The 19,593-nt window shown below is 39.8% G+C and overlaps 1 protein-coding gene across 3 annotated transcripts in view; it reads left to right on the forward strand.

Moving 5' to 3' along the window:
* Positions 1-285: 285 nt before the first annotated feature.
* The window catches only part of DEPDC1B (DEP domain containing 1B), a 117,749-nt gene continuing 98,441 nt past the window's right edge, over positions 286-19,593 (forward strand). For all 3 annotated transcript variants that reach the window (XM_043979197.1, XM_043979199.1, XM_043979198.1), the window contains exons 1-2: positions 286-416; positions 17,055-17,320. In XM_043979197.1, the coding sequence (XP_043835132.1) occupies positions 369-416; positions 17,055-17,320 (314 nt within the window). In that variant the 5' untranslated portion in view covers positions 286-368. The remainder of the gene's footprint in view (positions 417-17,054; positions 17,321-19,593) is intronic.

A 19,593-nucleotide genomic window follows, 5' to 3' on the forward strand; every position in this document is an offset into this window, starting at 1 on the left:
GGGAAGAGAAGAGAGTACTTTCTCTTCGTCGAAATATGTATACCTGCAGTTCAATTTATTAGGGGTAGGAAGAGAGCTGACATTGTCCCCGGGAGGGTATAAGGAGCTAGGGAGAACAAGCTCTAAAAGCCTCGGAAGCAAGCAGCAGGAGGACGCGGACTGGTCCCGGGGTTCCGCGTTCTCTTTGTGACGAAAGGTTTTCGTCACGTGCCCTCCCACGACGTCCAATCAGAGCACAGAATCCTCCAGGCTCTCAATTCAAACTGTTCCTATTGCCCCATCCGAACTCGGCTTGGAATCTTCCCGGGAAGCGTCCCCTGCCTGTGCCCAGGGGCGCAGCTGGGCGCCGCTGGACCAGGCCGGGGAGCATGGAGCACCGAATAATTGGACCTGGGCCCTACCGCGCAACGAAACTGGTAAGCTCTTGCGGGGCGGCGGTCAGTATTGCCTTCTCTCGGTCCCTGCAGTTCAGATGCCCACCCTAGCAGTCCCGACTCCTAGCGCTGGGGCCTCCCGGGTCCTCGGGCTGCGTTTGTTTGAGATCCTTCGGGAAAGAGCTCTTTTGTGGACACACGGCCTGTCTGTAGTTAATATTATTTATTCAATTAATATTCTTTATTTCTGAAATCTGAATCCTGCAGGCCGTTACTGGGATGGAGTCTGGACAGTCGCTGGTACCTGGTTTTTATTGGTGTTTGAGGAAAGAATGATAAGACTGAGTCTAGCCAATTTGGTGCACCGTTGCATGATCTTACAGCTGTTAGTTAGCTTTCCAGGTAAAAGAAAAGGAGTATGGGTCCCAGATCCCTAATTTCCTCCATACCACCTTTCCCCTTAAAAAAAATGACCTGAGATTTTAAAAAAGGCATCTCCAGATCCAATGGGATTTAAATCCTGAGATCTTGTGATCAGGTTTTACAACTTTTTTTTTTTTAAAGCTAAACAGATCCGATGGTCAGAGGGTCTCAGCTGAAGGATAGAACCCGATTTGGTTTGGTTCCGTATTCAGTCTGTTTATCATTTACTGAGGCTGGGTGTGCACCTTCCTGAGTGAAACTTACTACATCCCTATGGCTGTGGCAAAACGGTTTTCTCTTCTAATCTCACATTGCCTCATATTGATTTAAGCTGGTTTACCCCTCTTTGCTTCATTTCCTGTGGTGATTGTTTCGATTTTCCTCAGAGCACCCCGCCTTTGTTCCTGCGGCAAAGTGATACCACATGTAGATCATCAAAAGCAGCCCTTGTGTCCCTTGAACTTGGAGAAATCAAATTAGTATCTTTTCAGCTTTTTTCTTTGGATGACCTGAAGTCAGATACATCAGTTTTTACCTGAATACAAAATTGGTGTAAAATAGTTATTGCACCTCAGGTATTTTTGTGGAAAAGATGAGACCTGGATTCTCAGTTCACTCCACCTTGCGTCTTCTGCTCAGACACGACTGAAAACAACTAAACAAGAATAATAATAAGAATAAAAAAGAATTTAAAAAGTGAGACAACATCTGTGGGGAAATGATAGAGAAATGGGAGCATATAGGCTAGGACTCTGTTGATCAAGTGAAGTAGAAAATTAAGAGAAATATCTTAAGATATTTAATTAGCTGAATCATTGTCGGTTAAGCTCTTACCTGATGCAGATCTCAGTTCTTCCCTTCCTTAGGATCTATTTTCCTACATCGTTGTTCAGTCAATTTCAGTTGTGTCCAAGATTCTCTGTAACCCTATTTGGGGTTTTCTTTCTTTCTTTCTTTTTTTTTTTTTTGGCGAGGCAATGGGGGTTTTGTGACTTGTCCAGGGTCACACAGCTAGTAAGTGTCTGAGCCTTGATTTGAATTCAGGAAGAGGAGTCTTCCTGACTTCTGGCCCAGCAATCTATCCACTTCCCACCTAGTTGCCCAGTCTCCCACATGTCCTTCTGTAAATCACCTATAGAGAACCTGGCCTTAATTGCTAGAAGCTGCCTTCTTTTTATTTTAATGTATGGATATAGCTTTTTATGTTCAAGCTGTTCATCTGTTGTCTTTCACTCTCACTGCAAGACTCACCCATCTCTTTTTTTAGGTCCTTGATTATTATGTCTTCTGTACAACTTCTCATATAAGTAAGTCATCACTGACAGCTATCTGGATAACTTAATGGTAAAGCAACCTTACTTTGATCTGAATTACCCTTGTTTCCAGGTTTATTTTTGTTTCATTTTTTTGAGAGGTAGGTCTTCCAATCTTGCCCCAGCTAAAATTTCAGGGCCTGCTCTCAGGCCCATGCCACTGGTAATTTGTCAGGAATTTTGATCTCAATTTCTGACCTGGGTAGGTCTGTTCCTCTTCAGGCAGCGTAGTCCTCCTTGCCACATCTCCTTTCCAGTGGGGACTCATGCTGACACTGGGTTGGCTTAGTCTATGGTAGCTCAGATTCCAGAGCTCAAGAGATCCACCAGCCTCAGCCTCCTGAGCAGTAGCAGGAATTTCAGGCTAGTGCCACCACACCAGGCTTAGGCTTTCCTCCTCTCCATGTACTCTGATCCAGCCACTTGTGTTCCTCACATGTGATGCTGTATCTCTCCACTTTACTCTGCCTCTATGTACCCCATGGTTGGGATGCTTTCCTTCTTCCCCTCTGCCTTCCAACTCCCTTGGCTTTTTTCAAGACTCATCATCTTAAGTTCAACTTTCTTCAGGCCTTTCCCTACTTCTTCACAACTCCAATGGGCTGGCCATGTTGTTCCAATGTTAAATGTACGCTTCCCTAAAAGACTATTTTATGGAGAACTCACAGAAGACAAGCATTCACATGGTAGTCAGAAAAAAGGATACAGACACTCTCAAGTTCTCTCTTAAGAACTCTGTAATTGATTTCGTGACATGGGAGACACTGGCACAGAACCACACAACATGGTGTTCCCTCATCAGAAAGGGTGCTGTACTCTGTGAGCAAAGCAGAATTGAAATAGCTCAAAAGAAAAGCAAGATGCACACGTTTAGAGAATCCAACCCAAATGTTCACATGGACTGTTTGTGCCAGACCCATGGTAGAGCATTCTGGGTGTGTATTGGCCTGATCAGCTATAGTAGACACACTGTAACTTGACTCTAACAGAGTGGTGTCATTTTGGTTCTCTTCGAGAATGAAGGACAACAACCAACCAACCATTTTTTCAACTGTTAGTGCTTTATACCTTCCATTTACACTTTATCTTTCTTGTATGTACAAGGTTATTTGCATGTTAATCTCTCTTACTTGCTCCTGGGGGAAAGGACCACTTTTCAACCTTATCCCTAGTACTTAGCACCAGGACTGGAACATAGTAGGTGCTTAATAAATGCTTGTTGACTGATTTATGTCGCTTTGGCTAAAGTGGCCTTCACAATGGAAAATATAAAAACAAAACATAACCTTGTTTAGTTTTAAAAGATAACTCCTTAATTATGAGTAACTCCTGCATTCCCAGTACCTTTCCTGGTGTCTTGTCCATAGGAAGCAATTAATAAATGTTTGTTTTGTTGAAATACTAAACCAATTAATTTGGGGAATCTAATCTTTTTAAAGCTTGTAAATGTTTTTTTTGGGGGGGCAGAGGGGAATATAGTCCAAGTGTGTCTAGGTTTTTGTGCCCATAAAAATGCAGTTATTTCTCTGGTTGACTTAGGTTCTTCATAATGATTAATTTTGCTGTAGTTATACTTATTAGAACTTGCTGAAATATTAAAGGGAAGAATTTATGTGGTTACAGCTTATGTTTTGAAAATGCAGTGGGTAGATGCAATTTTCAAATAGATTAATTGTATGTGTTTTAAAAAATTGTTTCCTGATTCAGGGACTTTTAATGTTTTTCCTAATACGTTAGCATTAAACACTTAAGGGAAAATTGAGCTTTTTGAATGATACAACCTGTTTTTTAGAGGCACCTGAGTTGTATTTAATACAGATTCACAAACTCTCTGTGCCTCTTTCTTTTTCTCATAAATGGTTTTTCCCTCTAACCTCCCCTCCCCTTTGTTTCTTTTCCAGGTTATTTTTTATTTTTATTTCCCTTTGTCATAATCAATTAATCAATCAATATTGATTAAGAACCTACTATGTAGGGGCAGCTAGGTGGTGCAGTGGATAGAGCACCGGCCCTGGAGTCAGGAGTACCTGAGTTCAAATCTTGCCTCAGACACTTAATACTTACTAGCTGTGTGACCCTGGGCAAGTCACTTAACCCCAATTGCCTCACTAAAAAAAAAGAAAAAAAGAACCTACTATGTGTGGGGCAGCTAGGTGGCACAGTAGCTAAAGCACCAGTCCTGGATTCAGGAGGACCTGAGTTCAAATATGACCTCAGACACTTGACACTTAACTAGTTGGGTGACCCTGGGCAAGTCACTTAACCCTCAATGCCTTGCAAAAAAACCCCCCAACCCCCCCCCAAAAAAACCCAAACCTACTATGTGCTAAGCCAGGTGTTAAATACTAGGGATGCAACAAAAGGTTAAATATAGTCCCTGTCCTCAAGGAGCTTACATACTAGTGGGGGAGACAATATACAAACAAATATATAAAACTACTATTTACCAGCAAAATAGGAAATAATTGACTGAGGCAAGATACTAACATTAAGAATAGTTGGGAAAGGCTTCCTGTAGAAGGTGGGATTTTAGTTGGGACTTAAAGGAAGCTGGGGAGAGTCAATAGTGGGGGTTGGGGGGAGGAGGGGCATTCCTGGAGCTGGGAGATTAAGTGTCTCTTAAAATGGCAGGGAGGCCTGTGTCAGTGGATTGAAGAGTATGTATATTGTGGAGTAAATTGTTTAGAAGAGGAGAAAGGTGGGTGGGGGTTAGGTTATGTAGGGTTTTGAATTATCAACAGAGCATTTAGCATTTCCTCTTGAAGGCATTGGGAAGGGTGGATTGGAGTGGGGAGAGATGTGAAACAGGCTGACCCATCTGCAATAGTCCATGCTTGAGGTGGTGAAGGCCTGCACTAGAGTGGTGGCAGGGTCAGAGGGGAGAAGGGGGCATATTGAGGAGATGTTGAAAAGGGGAAATTGACAGCCCTGGGTGTGAACAGACTACTGGGCAATCTCAAGTTTTTTATGTGGTTGTTCTCCGGCCCAGATACTACCTGTCCCTTGCCCAGATTTCTTCTATTCTTCCTCTCCATTCCCAAATCCCAAATTGAATATGACTGCCCTCCCTTCTTTTATTCAAATAGCTTTGCATATGACCAAAAGCGAGGCCTGTCTGGTGGAGAAAATTGGTTAGGCCTTGTTCAGGAAGAAAGTAGATTCCCATTCTATCATTGCCTCCCACTGCTGTGTCTCCTGGAGCATTTAATTCAGTGCCCCTGGGCAAATCTCTTTGGCAATGAATTTCTGTGTAGAACTAATTAGTTTTGGAATAGGGAATTTCCTCAACACCAATAAAATAACAGATCTGGACTTTAAGAAAAACAACAGAATAATTTTCTGCCTTGTGTTAAGTAAGGTGTACTTTTCATTCATCTACTAAAGAGTAGTTTTAAGGAATATCCCTTCCTCATTTTTATATTTTATACAGCTTCCAGAACATTGCTATATGCATAGTAAGTATTGTAAATATTTGCTAAACAAATCCTTTTTGATCAGGGCATGATGTTTAGTGTCAGCAGTGATATAGTAAAGAGTTCCCTGTTTTCATTTTTGTGACCTCAATGTTTAGTAAAATGACTATTTTATAATAAGTGCTTAATAAATGTTTTCTTGGTTTTTTTTCCCCCCTGTGAGGCAGTCGAAGGTAAATGACTTGCTCAAGGTCACACAACTACTGTCAAGTGTGTGAGGTGGACTCTGGACCCGAGTTTAAGTCTCACTTCAGACACTAGCTGTGTGGCCCTGGGCAAATGACTGGGGCCCTCTCAGGTAGTCCTGATATTTATCTTGTCACAGGATCCAGATGGTTCTGGAGGAGAAAGTGAGGTTGTTGACTTTGCACAGCCCTCCTTCACTTAAATCCAATTCAGTGCAAGTCATGACATCACCCCCATGTCAGGGTCCTTATTAGAATGAAAGACAAACAACAACATCCTGACTCTAGGACCCATGCTCTATCTACTGCTCCATCTAGTAGCCCTAGTTTTCTTGCTTTCTGTGTGTGTGTTGGGGGGGTGGGGGTGGGGGGATGGGGGGAGGTTGGGGGGGGGGAGGGAAGAGTTCCCTATTGTACTAAGAAGATTTAGGCTTAAGTCCAGGGTCATTTACTTACTAAGTCGTATAAGCCAAGATAGAAGCTTGATTGAGGAAGCATCATGGGATAGTGGAGAAGGCTAGCAACTTGGAATTAAGGGGCCTTGGTTTAAGCCCTGGTTCTGCCATTTATTATCTGTGTGACCCTGGGGTAAGTTATTTGAGCTCTCTCTTCCTCAATTTCTTCTTCTACAAAATGGCACTAATAATATTTTATCACCCACCTCATAAGGTTGATGGAAGGAAGGCATGTAAACCACAAAGCAGAGTGGTCAAACTCACTGCCACAAGCCCACAAAGCTCAGGAGACCCAGATAGAAAATGTAATTGGGAAATATTTAACAAAATAAACAAACACACAACCCAACACCAACAATGTTAATGTGTGGTTTTCTAAGTCAATTTATGGCCTACTGGGATCTCTTTCTCTTTGAATTTGATACCATTGCCTTAAAGCAAAATATAAAAGTGAGCTGCTATTATTATTAAATGGGTCATAACTTCCTGGAACCTTTGTTTCCTGATTTATAAATGGAGATAAAACTATCTATCTTATAGGTAATGAAATAATGTATCTAAAGTCCTTTGCAATCATAAAGTGCTATATAAAGAATTATTATTATGAGTTGGTATATCCCTATCCTATGGTGCCTTGCAGAGTATTTTTGGAGATGGAAGAGAATTTAGAAATCATCTAGTCTAATTCTCTTATTTTATAGGTAAAGAAACTGAGGTTTAGAGAGGTTAAGATACTTGTCCACTGTTGCATCTAGTTGGTGGCAGAACTACGTTCTGAATGTAGATCCTTTGATTTCAAGTTCCCTCCTACCTTCCCACTACCTTCCCACGCCTTTTGTTGTTGCTCAGCTGTTTCAGTTGTGTCCCACCCACTCTTCCTGACCCCATTTGGAGTTTTCTTGGCAAGGGTATTGAAGTGTTTTGTCATTTCCTTCTCCAGCTCATTTTACAGATGAGGAAACTGAAGCAAACAGGGTTAAGTGACTTGCCCAATGTCTGAGGCTAGATTTGAACTCAGAAAGATGAGTCTCCCAGACTCTGGGCCTGGTGCTCTATCCCCCATGCCCAACTCATCCTGCCTTCCTCTTACGCCTAGCAGATGTTCAATATTTTGTTCATTGCTTTGAATACTTTTAATTAATACATATAAGGAATGAAGAACTAGTTTTCACTGATATGCCTTTTTTTTTTTTTGAGACTAGATTTCTCTATTTCTCCCCAGCCAGAAGTGCAGCATCAACTCTTAGACCTGATTCCACAAGACTTTGACATTTTTTGTTTCTGACCAGGGCCAATTCATCCCTAGTTAGGCAGTCTTGAGGGCCCACTTCCTATGTTGGTGACAGATTTAGTGCAGGCACCCCATAAGCTTAACCTATTTTACATTTCAGAACTCCAAAACTCAAGCAATCCACCATCCTCAACCTTCCTAGTAGAAAGGATTACAGGTATGTTCAACCATGCCTGGCTTCAATGATATTCCTGAAAAATATGAACTGAATATTCAAGCATTTAGTATGTCACATAGAGATGATAGCTGAACCCATTGGAGGTGATAAGCTTCATAGAGATCATAGAATGGTAAGAGAGGAAGGCACAAGACAGAGCCCTAGGGTGAACCAATAGTTAGGGATGAAGGGGCAGCAAAGAAGACTAAGAAGGATAGAGAGAGAGATAAGTAGCAAGAGACCCAAAGAGGGAGCTGTTGTTACAGAAATCCAAGGAGGAAGGAATAGATGAGAGGAGTGGAGTCAAATGAGTGGATATCTAGGGGAGTCAGCAGTTCTCAATGTTGCCAAAACTCTGGGAAGGATGAGCACTGAGAAGTGGTGATTGATTGGCTTTGGTGGTACTAAAGTATTTTATATGACCTACCTTGACTTGGAAGTTTCTTTAACTTAATGGGGTTTGCCCTCCTTACCTCTAGTAGTGAATTAATTATTCTAGATTTATTGTTATAAAAAAGTCTGATGTATGCTGGGGACTTATATTCTCTTCCCCTTAGACTTCCATAATCAGTTCTTTAGGATTCTCCAGGATATTTGTCAGCTGTCTCAGTACAGAGTGCACATTTGGCAAAATTTAACACACACAGGAGTTTTTAACCTGAATAGGGGGCTTACTCACAAAAAGGTTGAGAAGCCCAAAGTAGATCATATTCCTATTAAACAGATATATTTATGGGACAATCTGTACCCTAATGTCTTTGCCTTTTGTTTCAAGCTAAGCACCAGAGGACTTCCAAGGGGCCTCTCCCTAAGGCAGGACTGAGACCACATGGGGAAATGTCATAGAATTTTAGATGTAGAGTTGGAAGGGACATTAGAGATTGAGTCTAACACCCTCATTTTACAAGTTAGGGGTTCAGGGATCTTAGCTGGAAGTGTTTTCCCTTTTCTCTTCTTCCAAGCAAATAACTGTGAGAGATTCAGCAGTAACCACTTTTAACCTAGATAGTAGGCTTTGATGACTCCCCAGTTATGAAAATAAGGTCATTAAGAACTTGCAGGTAGGTGGCACAGTGGATAAAGCACCAGCTCTGAATTCAGGAGGACCTGAGTTCAAATCAGGCCTCTGACACTTGACACTTACTAGCTGTGTGACCATGGGCAAGTCACTTAACCCTCACTGCCCCACCAGAAGAAGAAGAAGAAGAAGAAGAAGAAGAAGAAGAAGAAGAAGAACAACAACAACAACAACAACAACAACAACAACAACTTACCTTAAGGGTGAACATACTTCTCTGATTCACTGTGACATTTTTGGGGGTTTAGAAGTATATCAATTTGGCTAAAATGACAAAAAAGGAAAATAATAAATGTTGGAGAGGCTGTGGGAAAATTGGAACACTAATCCATTGTTGGTGGAGCTGTGAACTGATCCAACCATTCTGGAGAGCAATTTGGAATTATGCCCAAAGGGCGATAAAGCTGTGCATACCCTTTGACCCAGCAATACCACTTTTGGGTCTTTTCCTCAAAGAAATCATGGAAAGGGGAAAGGGACCCACATGTACAAAAATATTTATAGCTGCTCTTTACGTGGTGGCAAGGAATTGGAAGTTGAGGGGGTGCCCATCAATTGGGGAATGGCTGGACAAGTTGTGGTATATGAATACAATGGAATACTATTGTGCTGTAAGAAATGATGAGCAGGAGGAGTTCAGAGAAACCTGGAGGGTCTTGCATGAGCTGACGATGAGTGAGATGAGCAGAACCAGAAGAACATTGTACACAGTATCATCAACATTGAGTGTTGATCTACTGTGATGGACTATATTCTTCTCACCAATGCAATGGCACAGAAGAGTTCCAGGGAACTCATGATAGAAGAGGATCTCCAAATCCAAGAAAAAAAAAAAAAGAATTGTGGAGTATAGATGCTGAATGAACCACACTATTTCTTTTTGTTTTTGTTTTTGTTTTTGTTTTTTGTTTTTGCGGGGCAATGGGGGTTAAGTGACTTGCCCAGGGTCACACAGCCAGTAAGTGTCAAGTGTCTGAGGCCGGATTTGAACTCAGGTACTCCTAAATCCAGGGCCGGTGCTTTATCCACTGCGCCACCTAGCTGCCCCCTCACACTATTTCCTTTGTTTTTGATGCTGTTGTTTTTTTTCTATTTTGAGGTTTTTCATCATTGCTCTGATTTTTTCTCTTATAACATGACTAATGCAGAAATAGGATTAATGTTATTATGTGTATATATGGATATAACCTATATCAGATTACCTGCTGTCTAGGGGAGGGGGGAAGGAGGGGAGGGAGGGAGAAAAATCTGAAATTGTAAAGCTTGTATAAACAAAAGTTGAGAACTATCTTTACATGTAATGGAAAAAAATAAAATACTTTATTAATTAAAAAAAACCAAGTATATCAATGCATTTTCTAAGGACCATGTTTATAGTTTTATTTAAAAATAGCATCCTATAGGTTAAAACTGATTTTATGTCCCAAATAAAATCGCAGGTGAATATGAATCATTTTAGTATTATTATTTTAATATTAAGCATGGAAACAAAATAGAGAGATAAAACATTTAAGTACTTTCTACATGCCATACAAAGCTGCCAGATGGCTCAGTGGATAGAATTGCAGGTCAAGAAGACCTGAGTTCAAACCCGAACTCAGACACTTACTATCTGTGTGACCCTTCAATCCAGTGGAGAAGGAAATGGCAACCCACTCTAGTATCCTTGCCAAGAAGACACCATGGACAGTGTTGGCATGCTATGGTCCACAGGGTCAGGAAGAGTTGGACACTACTGAACAACAACAACAACAACATTCAAGACACTGTGCTAATTTCTTAGGATACAAATAAAAGGAAGCAGGACAATCCCTGACCTCAAAAAGTATAGATTCTAAAAGGGGAAAGCATACATAAAAGAGAGCTGGCAACAGAGAAGGTGGGTGGGAGAGGGACACATACACACTTAGAGATGCTGGGGAAGTGATGTGGAAGCCTGACTGGGCAAGATAAGATGAAACCACTTATCAGAGTTGGGAACCTGGAGTGCGGTGCAAGATAACAATAGAGACATGAAAATGATGGCTAGGGGTTAGGTAGCATGATAAAGAGATGTCAGGGATAACAACATCCATAATGAAATGTCTTTCATGTTTAAAAGGAATTTGTAGGCAGTAAATTATTTTACGGTAATGACATTTCCATTCCAAAATTTTGTCTTTACTTTTTTTTTGGGGGGGGGCAGAGTAAAAAGTAAACCTTTTAAAGTCTCCTTTTATTTTCTCAGTACCATTATATTGTGCAGTTGGAGTCAGGAGGACTCATCTTCCTGAGTTCAAATCCAGCCTCAGACCCTAGCTGTGTGACCCTGGGCAAGTCACTTAACTTTGTTTGCCTCAGTTTCCTCATCTCTAAAAAGAGCTGGAAAAGGAAATGGCAAATCATTCCAGTATCTTTGCCAAATGGGGTCATGAACAGTTGGACATGATGGAAAAAGAGACTGAACAACCATTATGCTATTATATTTCCTGCTCCAGAAAGGAAGGAAACTGAAATCACATTCTGCAGAAGAGGTCAAGAAGTATATTTCAATAGTAGACATTCTATTTCTTGGCCCCTAACATATATTTTAAAATTTAATTTAATTTTAAATTCCTTTCTAATTACATGTAAAGTTTTGTTTTTGTTTTTGTTTTTTTGTTTTTTTGGTGAGGCAATTGGGGTTAAATGACTTGCCCAGGGTCACACAGCTAGCAAGTGTTAAGTGTCTGAGGTCAGATTTGAACTCAGGTCCTCCTGACTCCAGGGCCGGTGCTTTATCCACTGCACCACCTAGCTGCCCCCAAGATCTTTTTTTTTGAGTTCCAGATTTTTTTCCACCCTCCCCCTCCCAAGGCTAGCAAGCAATCTGACATAGGTTATATATTACAATTATTTTGAACATATTTCCACATTAGTCATTCTGTAAGAGAAGGATCAGAACAAAAAGAAAAAAAAACTCCAGAAAGAATAGACAAGAACAATAACAAAAAAGCAGCAACAAAAGTGAAAATAGTATGCTTCAATCTGCATTCAGATTCCACAGTTCCTTTTCTGGATGTGGAGAGCATTTTCCACCATCAGTCTTTTGGCATCATCTTGAATCATTGTATTGCTGAGAAGGATTAAGTCTATAAACAGATGATTATCACACAATGTCGTTGATACTGTATACAATGTTCTCTTGTTTCTGTTCATTTCACTCAGCATCAGTTCATGTAAGTTTTTCCAGATTTTTCTGAAATCCATCTGCTTATCATTTCTCACTATGCTGAAGGCCTTCCTCTAGCATATATACTGTTAAGGGTTAAAATTCTAGCTAAACTGTCTAAAATATCTAATGAGTGGTTGCCAATAAATTATAAGCTTTAGCAAGAGTTAGACTTTTAAGCATTTATTAAGGAGAATAAGAATTTGATAAAGAGAGAGAAAGGCCTAGATTCCTATCTATTAGAGGGAGAGCACATTTCTAGCTCCGCTCTCCACCAGAGTCCTCAGGAAAGAGCGCGAGACTGAGCGCCAGTCTCTGCCTTCCTCCTCCCACTAGCCCACGTCACTTCCTGACGCCAAAGAAAAGACTCCTGGTCTTGCCCTCAAAGACCTTCGTTTCATGGGCGGAACTCTTCTACAGTAAGTCTCCAGCAGGTGGCATCATTCCAATCGTTACAATACATACATACTTTTGCACCATCTAGCTGCCCCTGCTTATCATTTCTTATAGCACAATAGTATTCCATTACATTCATATACCACAACTTGTTTAGCCATTCCCCAATTGATGGTCTTGCCCATATTGAGTGCTTGTAGCCCTTAAATTAATAACCTGAGCTGAGGTCTTAAAAAGAATAAGATTAATTGATTACAAAGAGACAGAAAGCTCCTGCCACCCTTTTGTTATGAGGATTTCCCCCTAATATGTTGTAATTTACTTAAACATTTAATAAGTGCCTACCATGTACTTTTTCTTTTTTGCAGGGCAATGAGGGTTAAGTGACTTGCCCAGGGTCACATAGCTAGTAAGTGTCAAATGCCTGAGGCTGGATTTGAACTCAGGTCCTCCTGAATCCAGGGCTGGTGCTCTATCCACTGTGCCACCTAGCTGGCCCCTACCATATACTTTTTTTTTTTAAGTGAGGCAATTGGGGTTAAGTGACTTGCCCAGGGTGTATTAAGTGTCTGAGGCCAGATTTGAACTCAGGTACTCCTGACTCCAGGGCCGGTGCTCTATCCTACCATATATATATATTTTTTAATTAATTAATTAAATTTTTTTTAGTGAGGCAATTGGGGTTAAGTGACTTGCCCAGGGTCACACAGCTAGTAAGTGTTAAGTGTCTGAGGCCAGATTTGAACTCAGGTACTCCTGACTCCAGGGCCAGTGCTCTATCCACTGCGCCACCTAGCTGCCCCTACCATATACTTTTTTTTTTAATGTATAAGGTATTTTTTTTTCCGTTACATGTAAAGATAGTTCTCAACTTTTGTTTATACAAGCTTTACAATTTCAGATTTGTTTCCCTCCCTCCCCTCCCTCCCCCCTCCCCTAGACAGCAAGTAATCTGATATAGGTTATGTCTATATATCTCTATACATATAGATATAGATATAGATATATACACACACATATATATATATATATATATACACATAACATTAATCCTATTTCTGCATTAATCCTGTTACAAGAGAAAGAATCAGAGCAGTGATGCAAAACCTCAAAATAGAAAAAAAAAAAGCAACAGCACCCAAAACAAAAGAAATAATATGGTTCAATCAGCATCTATACTCCACAGTTCTTTCTTTCTTTTTTTTTCTTGGATTTGGAGATCCTCTTCTATCATGAGTTCCCTGGAACTCTTCTGTACCATTGCATTGGTGAGAAGAATATAGTCCATCACAGTAGGTCAACACTCAATGTTGATGATACTGTGTACAATGTTCTTCTGGTTCTGCTCATCTCACTCATCATCAGCTCACGTAAGACCCTCCAGGTTTCTCTGAACTCTTCCTGCTCATCATTTCTTACAGCACAATAGTATTCCATTGTATTCATATACCACAACTTGTCCAGCCATTCCCCAATTGATGGGCACCCCCTCAACTTCCAATTCCTTGCTACCACATAAAGAGCAGCTATAAATATTTTTGTATATGTGGGTCCCTCTCCCCTTTCCATGATTTCTTTGGGCAAAAGACCTAAAAGTGGAATTGCTGGGTCAAAGCCTACCATATACTTTTAAAGCACATAATAGGGGCAAAAATGAGATGTAGAGAAAGTATTCTAAGAAAACTTGAGGAGAGAGACAACATCTAGGATATCTAGCATAGAGCTACGGGGTCAGTGGGGATCAGGAAGTTCCAGAATCTTAGTTCTAAGAGACCTTAGACACTACCAAGTTCTGCCTACATCTGAACAAGTATCCCCTCCTTAACATACCCAATATAGCTATATCCAGTCTTTGCTGGAAGATCACCAGTGAAGAGAAATCTCCCAGGGTTTCCCATGGAAGACCATTCCATTTCTGGCTCTGAATGTTAAGGAGTTTTTCTTTATATCAATCCTGAATCTGCTTCTCTGTTATTTCTACCCATTTTTCTTTTAGGGTTAAGAAGAACAATCTCCTCCCCTTTCCAAACGATAGCTCTTCAGATGTTTGAAGATCTTATGTCTTTTCTTCTCTAGAATAACCTCTTCAGTTCTACCTACCAGCTCTCATATGATACCATCTATAGGCCTTTTGAGTAACTTTTCATATTTGCATCCTCAGTGCCTAGGACAGTGTCAAGCACATAGTGCTTCATAAATGCCTGATGATGGATTGATTTTCCAGATAAGTAAATTAAAGAATGATTATACTGTTTATATTACTGAGTGTCATATAGGAAGTTATAGTAAAATCAGACCTGAAACTCTGAGTGTGGCATAGTAAACAATTAATAAACACTTGATTATTAGTGCAATTGACATGTTGAGACGCTGTTAGTGATGTTTGAAAACACTCTTGTTCCCAAAATACTTTCTTTCTCCTGGGAGATATGACATGTTCACAGATAAGTCAGTGTCGGATATATTAAAAATATATGCCAAGTGAAGATGGGAAAAGATTTGGGAGGAAATATAATGTTTTTAATATGTTGAGTTTGAAATGCTTATTTAACTCTAGTTGGATGGCGTTAATTTTTCTGGTGTAGCATAAACTGAGGTCATTTGAGGAGAAAGTTCCAGTGATACAGGTGTCCAGAGAAGGGAAGTTTTGGAACAGCTGTGGTGGGAAATGTGATAAAAGTCAGCCAGGGAAGAGTAGGAGGATTGCTGTGTAGAAATCGGGGCTCACTGAGAGCAGGTGCCCAGAACTAGTAGCGACTTGCAGAGAAGCAAATTTAGGCTTAATGTAAGGGAACACTTCCTACCAGTGCTATCTAAAAGTAGAATGGGCTTCCTCTGTGGTCAGTGGGTTTTTCTGTCAAAAGTAGATAGGCTCCCTCCTGAGTTAATGGGTTTCTCCCCTTATTGGAAGTCTTTAAAGAAAGGCTGATTGGTTCTTTTTCTGGGAATGTTGTAGATGGGATTCATGGTCAAGTAGTGCTTGGACTAGATAGCTTGTGAGTTGCCTTTCAACTCTGAAGTTTTTTGAATGTGATCTTCCTCACTAAATTCTCTGATTTTATTAACAGCATCACGCTTGTTCTAGTGTCATAAACTTGTCATCTTGGAGTTGTCTTTGACTCTTTTTTAATCCCTCACTCTACACAAGTAGTTATGCTGACCAGCATGGCAGCCTTTGGAAATGTTATGCTAAATTTATTTTTAATTTCATTTAAATTAAATTAAATAATCAATAATGTTTAATATGTGGGCAATAGAAAAAGTGTGAGTATGGGTTGTTTTCATGTGAAAAAGGGTATGTTTACTCTAGCTATGCCTCCTCCTCCTTCCTGTATACCACCCTTACCCCTTTCACCTCCTCCCCTGGGAAACACCCTTGCTTTATTGGATGGATCTTCCAATGAGCCATGACTTAGCTGTGAGGAGTGATGAGATCTTGGTATTTCTCAGGAGAAAGTTTTGGAGGCCACCCTTCCAGGGGTTCATTGTTCTCCTTCTACTATGGCCTGTGAAAGAGGAGCCTTGGCCCTCTTTCAGTTGCTGTGTTTGAATGCTCCCTAAGGCTCATTCTTGGCTAGACCCCATCCAGCCCCAGTATCCATGGGCCTCTTTGTCTCCCTTTGCTGACCTGGTCTGGAAAATATCTTCTTGATTTTTTTTTCTTGGATTTCCCAATCAGGACTCAATCTGGTTCTTTTTTTCAAGATCTTTGTGGAGAGATTGTGGTGGGTAGCTAGGCTGTTGTCTTGCTTACTACTCCATCATCTCCTCTAGTCACTTTCTTAACATTTTGCTCTCCAGAATGATTGGATGGTTTCATATCTCCACCAACAGTTCATAGGATCATAGATTTAAAGCTGGAAGGGAAGTCACAGGTCATGTAGTGCTACTCTCTCATTTTACAGATGAGGAAATTAAGTCACAGAGAACTTAAGTGACAAAGGTAATACAGTTATCCCTTCTACATTGTGACTTTTCCCCATCATGATTTCAATATATCGAGAGTCAGCATAGGAAATTAAATGGTATAATTTTGGGGGAGTTTTGTGGAAGCCGCAGATGACACATAAAGGCAAGCAGACACAGAAAAGCATTTAGATACTCAGAAATCCATAAAACATAAGTATAATATTTTATAATAGCAACCTAAATTGTACAATAAGGTACTGTAAACATCCCATAAAAGAAAAAGAAAAAAATCAGATTTCTTCTCTGGTACAAAGTGAGGGCCAAAAAATTTTATGCAGATTTTCCAGATTGTGGGGGGCACCACACCCCTAACCCCCAGGATGTGGAAGGGATGACTGTAAGTGGAAGAAGCCAACATTTTTACTCAGAACCTCTGACTCCAAATAAAATATACTACCATGCCTGTCTTTGCCCAGCCCCTCAAACATTGACTATTCTAATCTTTTTTTTGTGTGTGTGAGGCAATTGGGGTTAAGTGACTTGCCCAGGGTCACACAGCCAGTAAGTGTTAAGTGTCTGAGGCTGGATTTGAACTCAGGTACTCCTGACTCCAGGGCCGGTGTTCTATCCAATGCACCACCTAGCTGCCCCCCAATCTTTTTTTTCGTTTGCTGGGTAGCAGTATCTCATCAAGTAATTATTTTAAAGTGCAAAATTCTTGTCTATATTTTGAATATAATGAAGACAGTAAACTTTAGGAAAAAACAATGTAGACTGCTAATGGTTGTCTCTTTCTGGGTTTCTCTACAGTGGAATGAAACAATTGAGCTTTTTCGTGCTAAGATGCCATTACGGAAACATAGAAGTCATTTTAAAAGCTATGAATGTTGCTTCACAGCCTCAGAAGCTGTGGATTGGTTACATGATCTACTCAGGAGAAGCCAGAACTTTGGTCCAGAAGTTACTCGCAAACAAACGGTACAGCTGCTAAAAAAGTTCCTGAAGAATCATGTTATTGAAGATATCAAGGGAAGGTGGGGTCGGGAAGATTTTGAGGACAACCGACATCTCTACAGGTACCTTATCTCTCTTCAAGTTCAATTCTGTGCCTGCCTATCCCCCACCAGTGGTGTGTGATGGAATGGTTGTAGAGGTTGGGTGATGGGAATGAAGTGTTCTTTCTATCTATCTATCTATCTATCTATCTATCTATCTATCTATCTATCTATCTATCTATCATCTACCTACCTATACATCTATTTATTTATTTATTTTCTCATTTATTTATCTATTTATTTATTATGTGCCAGGAACTATACTAAACATTGAGAATACAAAGACAAAAATGAATTAGCCCTTGCTGCTGAGAAGCTTACATTCTATTATAATTTCTGAAATAAGAGCGTCCATTCTTCTTTGTCTAATCTTTTCTTTGTCTGCATGGCTTTATTTGAGGGTGGAGTGAATTCTACATGTATTACAATATCAATTCTACTATAGTTCTCTTGAATCTCTCTTGAATTGTTATATTGCATTCTTTTTTATGTGAACTTAATCATCAATAAACACAAACTTTACAAATATACAAAGAACAAGAAAGGATTTCATTAGAAATTGTGAACTCTGTTAGGTATAGTTTGTTTTAAAGAAATATCTATCTTCACATGTGTATATATAACATGTAATATATAGGTATATAAATTTATGCATATGTACATAATTTGTGCATGTATATAGACATATATACACATATAGACAGGGGCATTTATAGTAGATGACATTCATATAACTCTTACTGTGTGTCATGCACTGTGCTAAGCACTTTATAATTATTATCTAATTTGATCCTCACAACAACCCTGGGAGATGAGTGCTCTTATGATCTCCATTGTATAGATGAGAAAGCTGAGGCAAACTGGAATTAAATAGCTTGCTCGGGGTCCCACAGCTAGTAAGTGTCTGAGGCTGGTTTTAAATTCAGGTCTTCCTGGCTCCAAGCCCAATACTCTATCCACGGCATCTAATATATTACATTTAATTACATTTTCTTTTTTATGTGAACTTAATCATCAATAAACACAAACTTTGCATATACAAAAAACAACAATAAAGAATTTTATTAGAAACTGCTGTTAGGTACAGTTTTTTAAATATGTAATTTCATTTATTATATAGAATACATAAAGATTTGAAACTGCTATGTCCCCTTTACTTTTTTTTTTTTTTTGCGGGGCAATGGGGTTAAGTGACTTGCCCAGGGTCACACAGCTGGTAAGTGTCAAGTGTCTGAGACCAGATTTGAACTCAGGTACTCCTGAATCCAGGGCCGGTGCTTTATCCACTGCGCCACCTAGCCACCCCTCCCCTTTACTTTTAAAAAAATACTCTTTTGCTTATCTATCGTTGCCCCTTGCATCCCTCCCTCCCCCAAGTTGTTCTCCCTTGTAATAAGTATGTGTATTTAAGCAAAAGAAATCAATGTATTGGCCATATATGAAAATGCATATTTCATTCTTGATCTCTAGTCTATCACCTCTGATAAGAAGTGGGAGGTATCAGCCCTTTGAAGTCACTGTTGTTTGCTGACCAGAAAGCTAAACTCTTTTTGTAATTGTGGTTCTGCTCATTTCTCTCTGTATAAGTTTGTACAAGTTTTCTCGTTTCTCTGGATCCTCTCATATTTGTCATGTCTTATGCGACAATTACAATCCATTATCATGAAATGATAGATGGAAAATTGGAAGGGACCTTAGAAATCGTCCATATAGTGCAATCTCCTCATTATACATATATCATACAAATAGTAGATGGGAGAATTGACTCCAAAGCCAGCACTCTTTCTACTTTACCACACTGACTAACGTTCATATACTGTGATTTGGTCAGCTGTTCCCCAATTGATCGGCACCTATATTGTTTCCAGGTCTTTGCTATAACAAAAAGTGCTGATATTAATATAATGTACTAGTGTGCTGGGACCAGCTTGTATGGGCTCCCAAGAGCTGATTGTTAAATTTTCATTGTAAGCATTTACACCTCAGAAATTGACAAATGTTACAAATTAGGGCTTGATTTTTTGTTTTATTGATTCTATAGATTTAAGAAAGTGATGGAAAAAATGTTAATAGCTCAAATTAAAAGTTAAGTGTGTGTGTGTGTGTGTGTGTGTGTGTGTGTTTGGAGACACAGTTGTTAAATATTTATAAGAATACCCATGGCTTATTTGCTCTGTCCTCAGAGTTGGTTACATTTTTCATTTCTCTAATTATTACCTTTTTTTTTTTTTAGAGGATCCTCTTTATTTCTGATATACTTTTTTTTTCCCCAGGGTGTCTGCCTGTTTTTTGTT

The sequence above is a fragment of the Dromiciops gliroides genome, chromosome 1 (genome assembly GCF_019393635.1).
Source record: "Dromiciops gliroides isolate mDroGli1 chromosome 1, mDroGli1.pri, whole genome shotgun sequence".
In the NCBI taxonomy this organism is placed as follows: domain Eukaryota; kingdom Metazoa; phylum Chordata; class Mammalia; order Microbiotheria; family Microbiotheriidae; genus Dromiciops; species Dromiciops gliroides.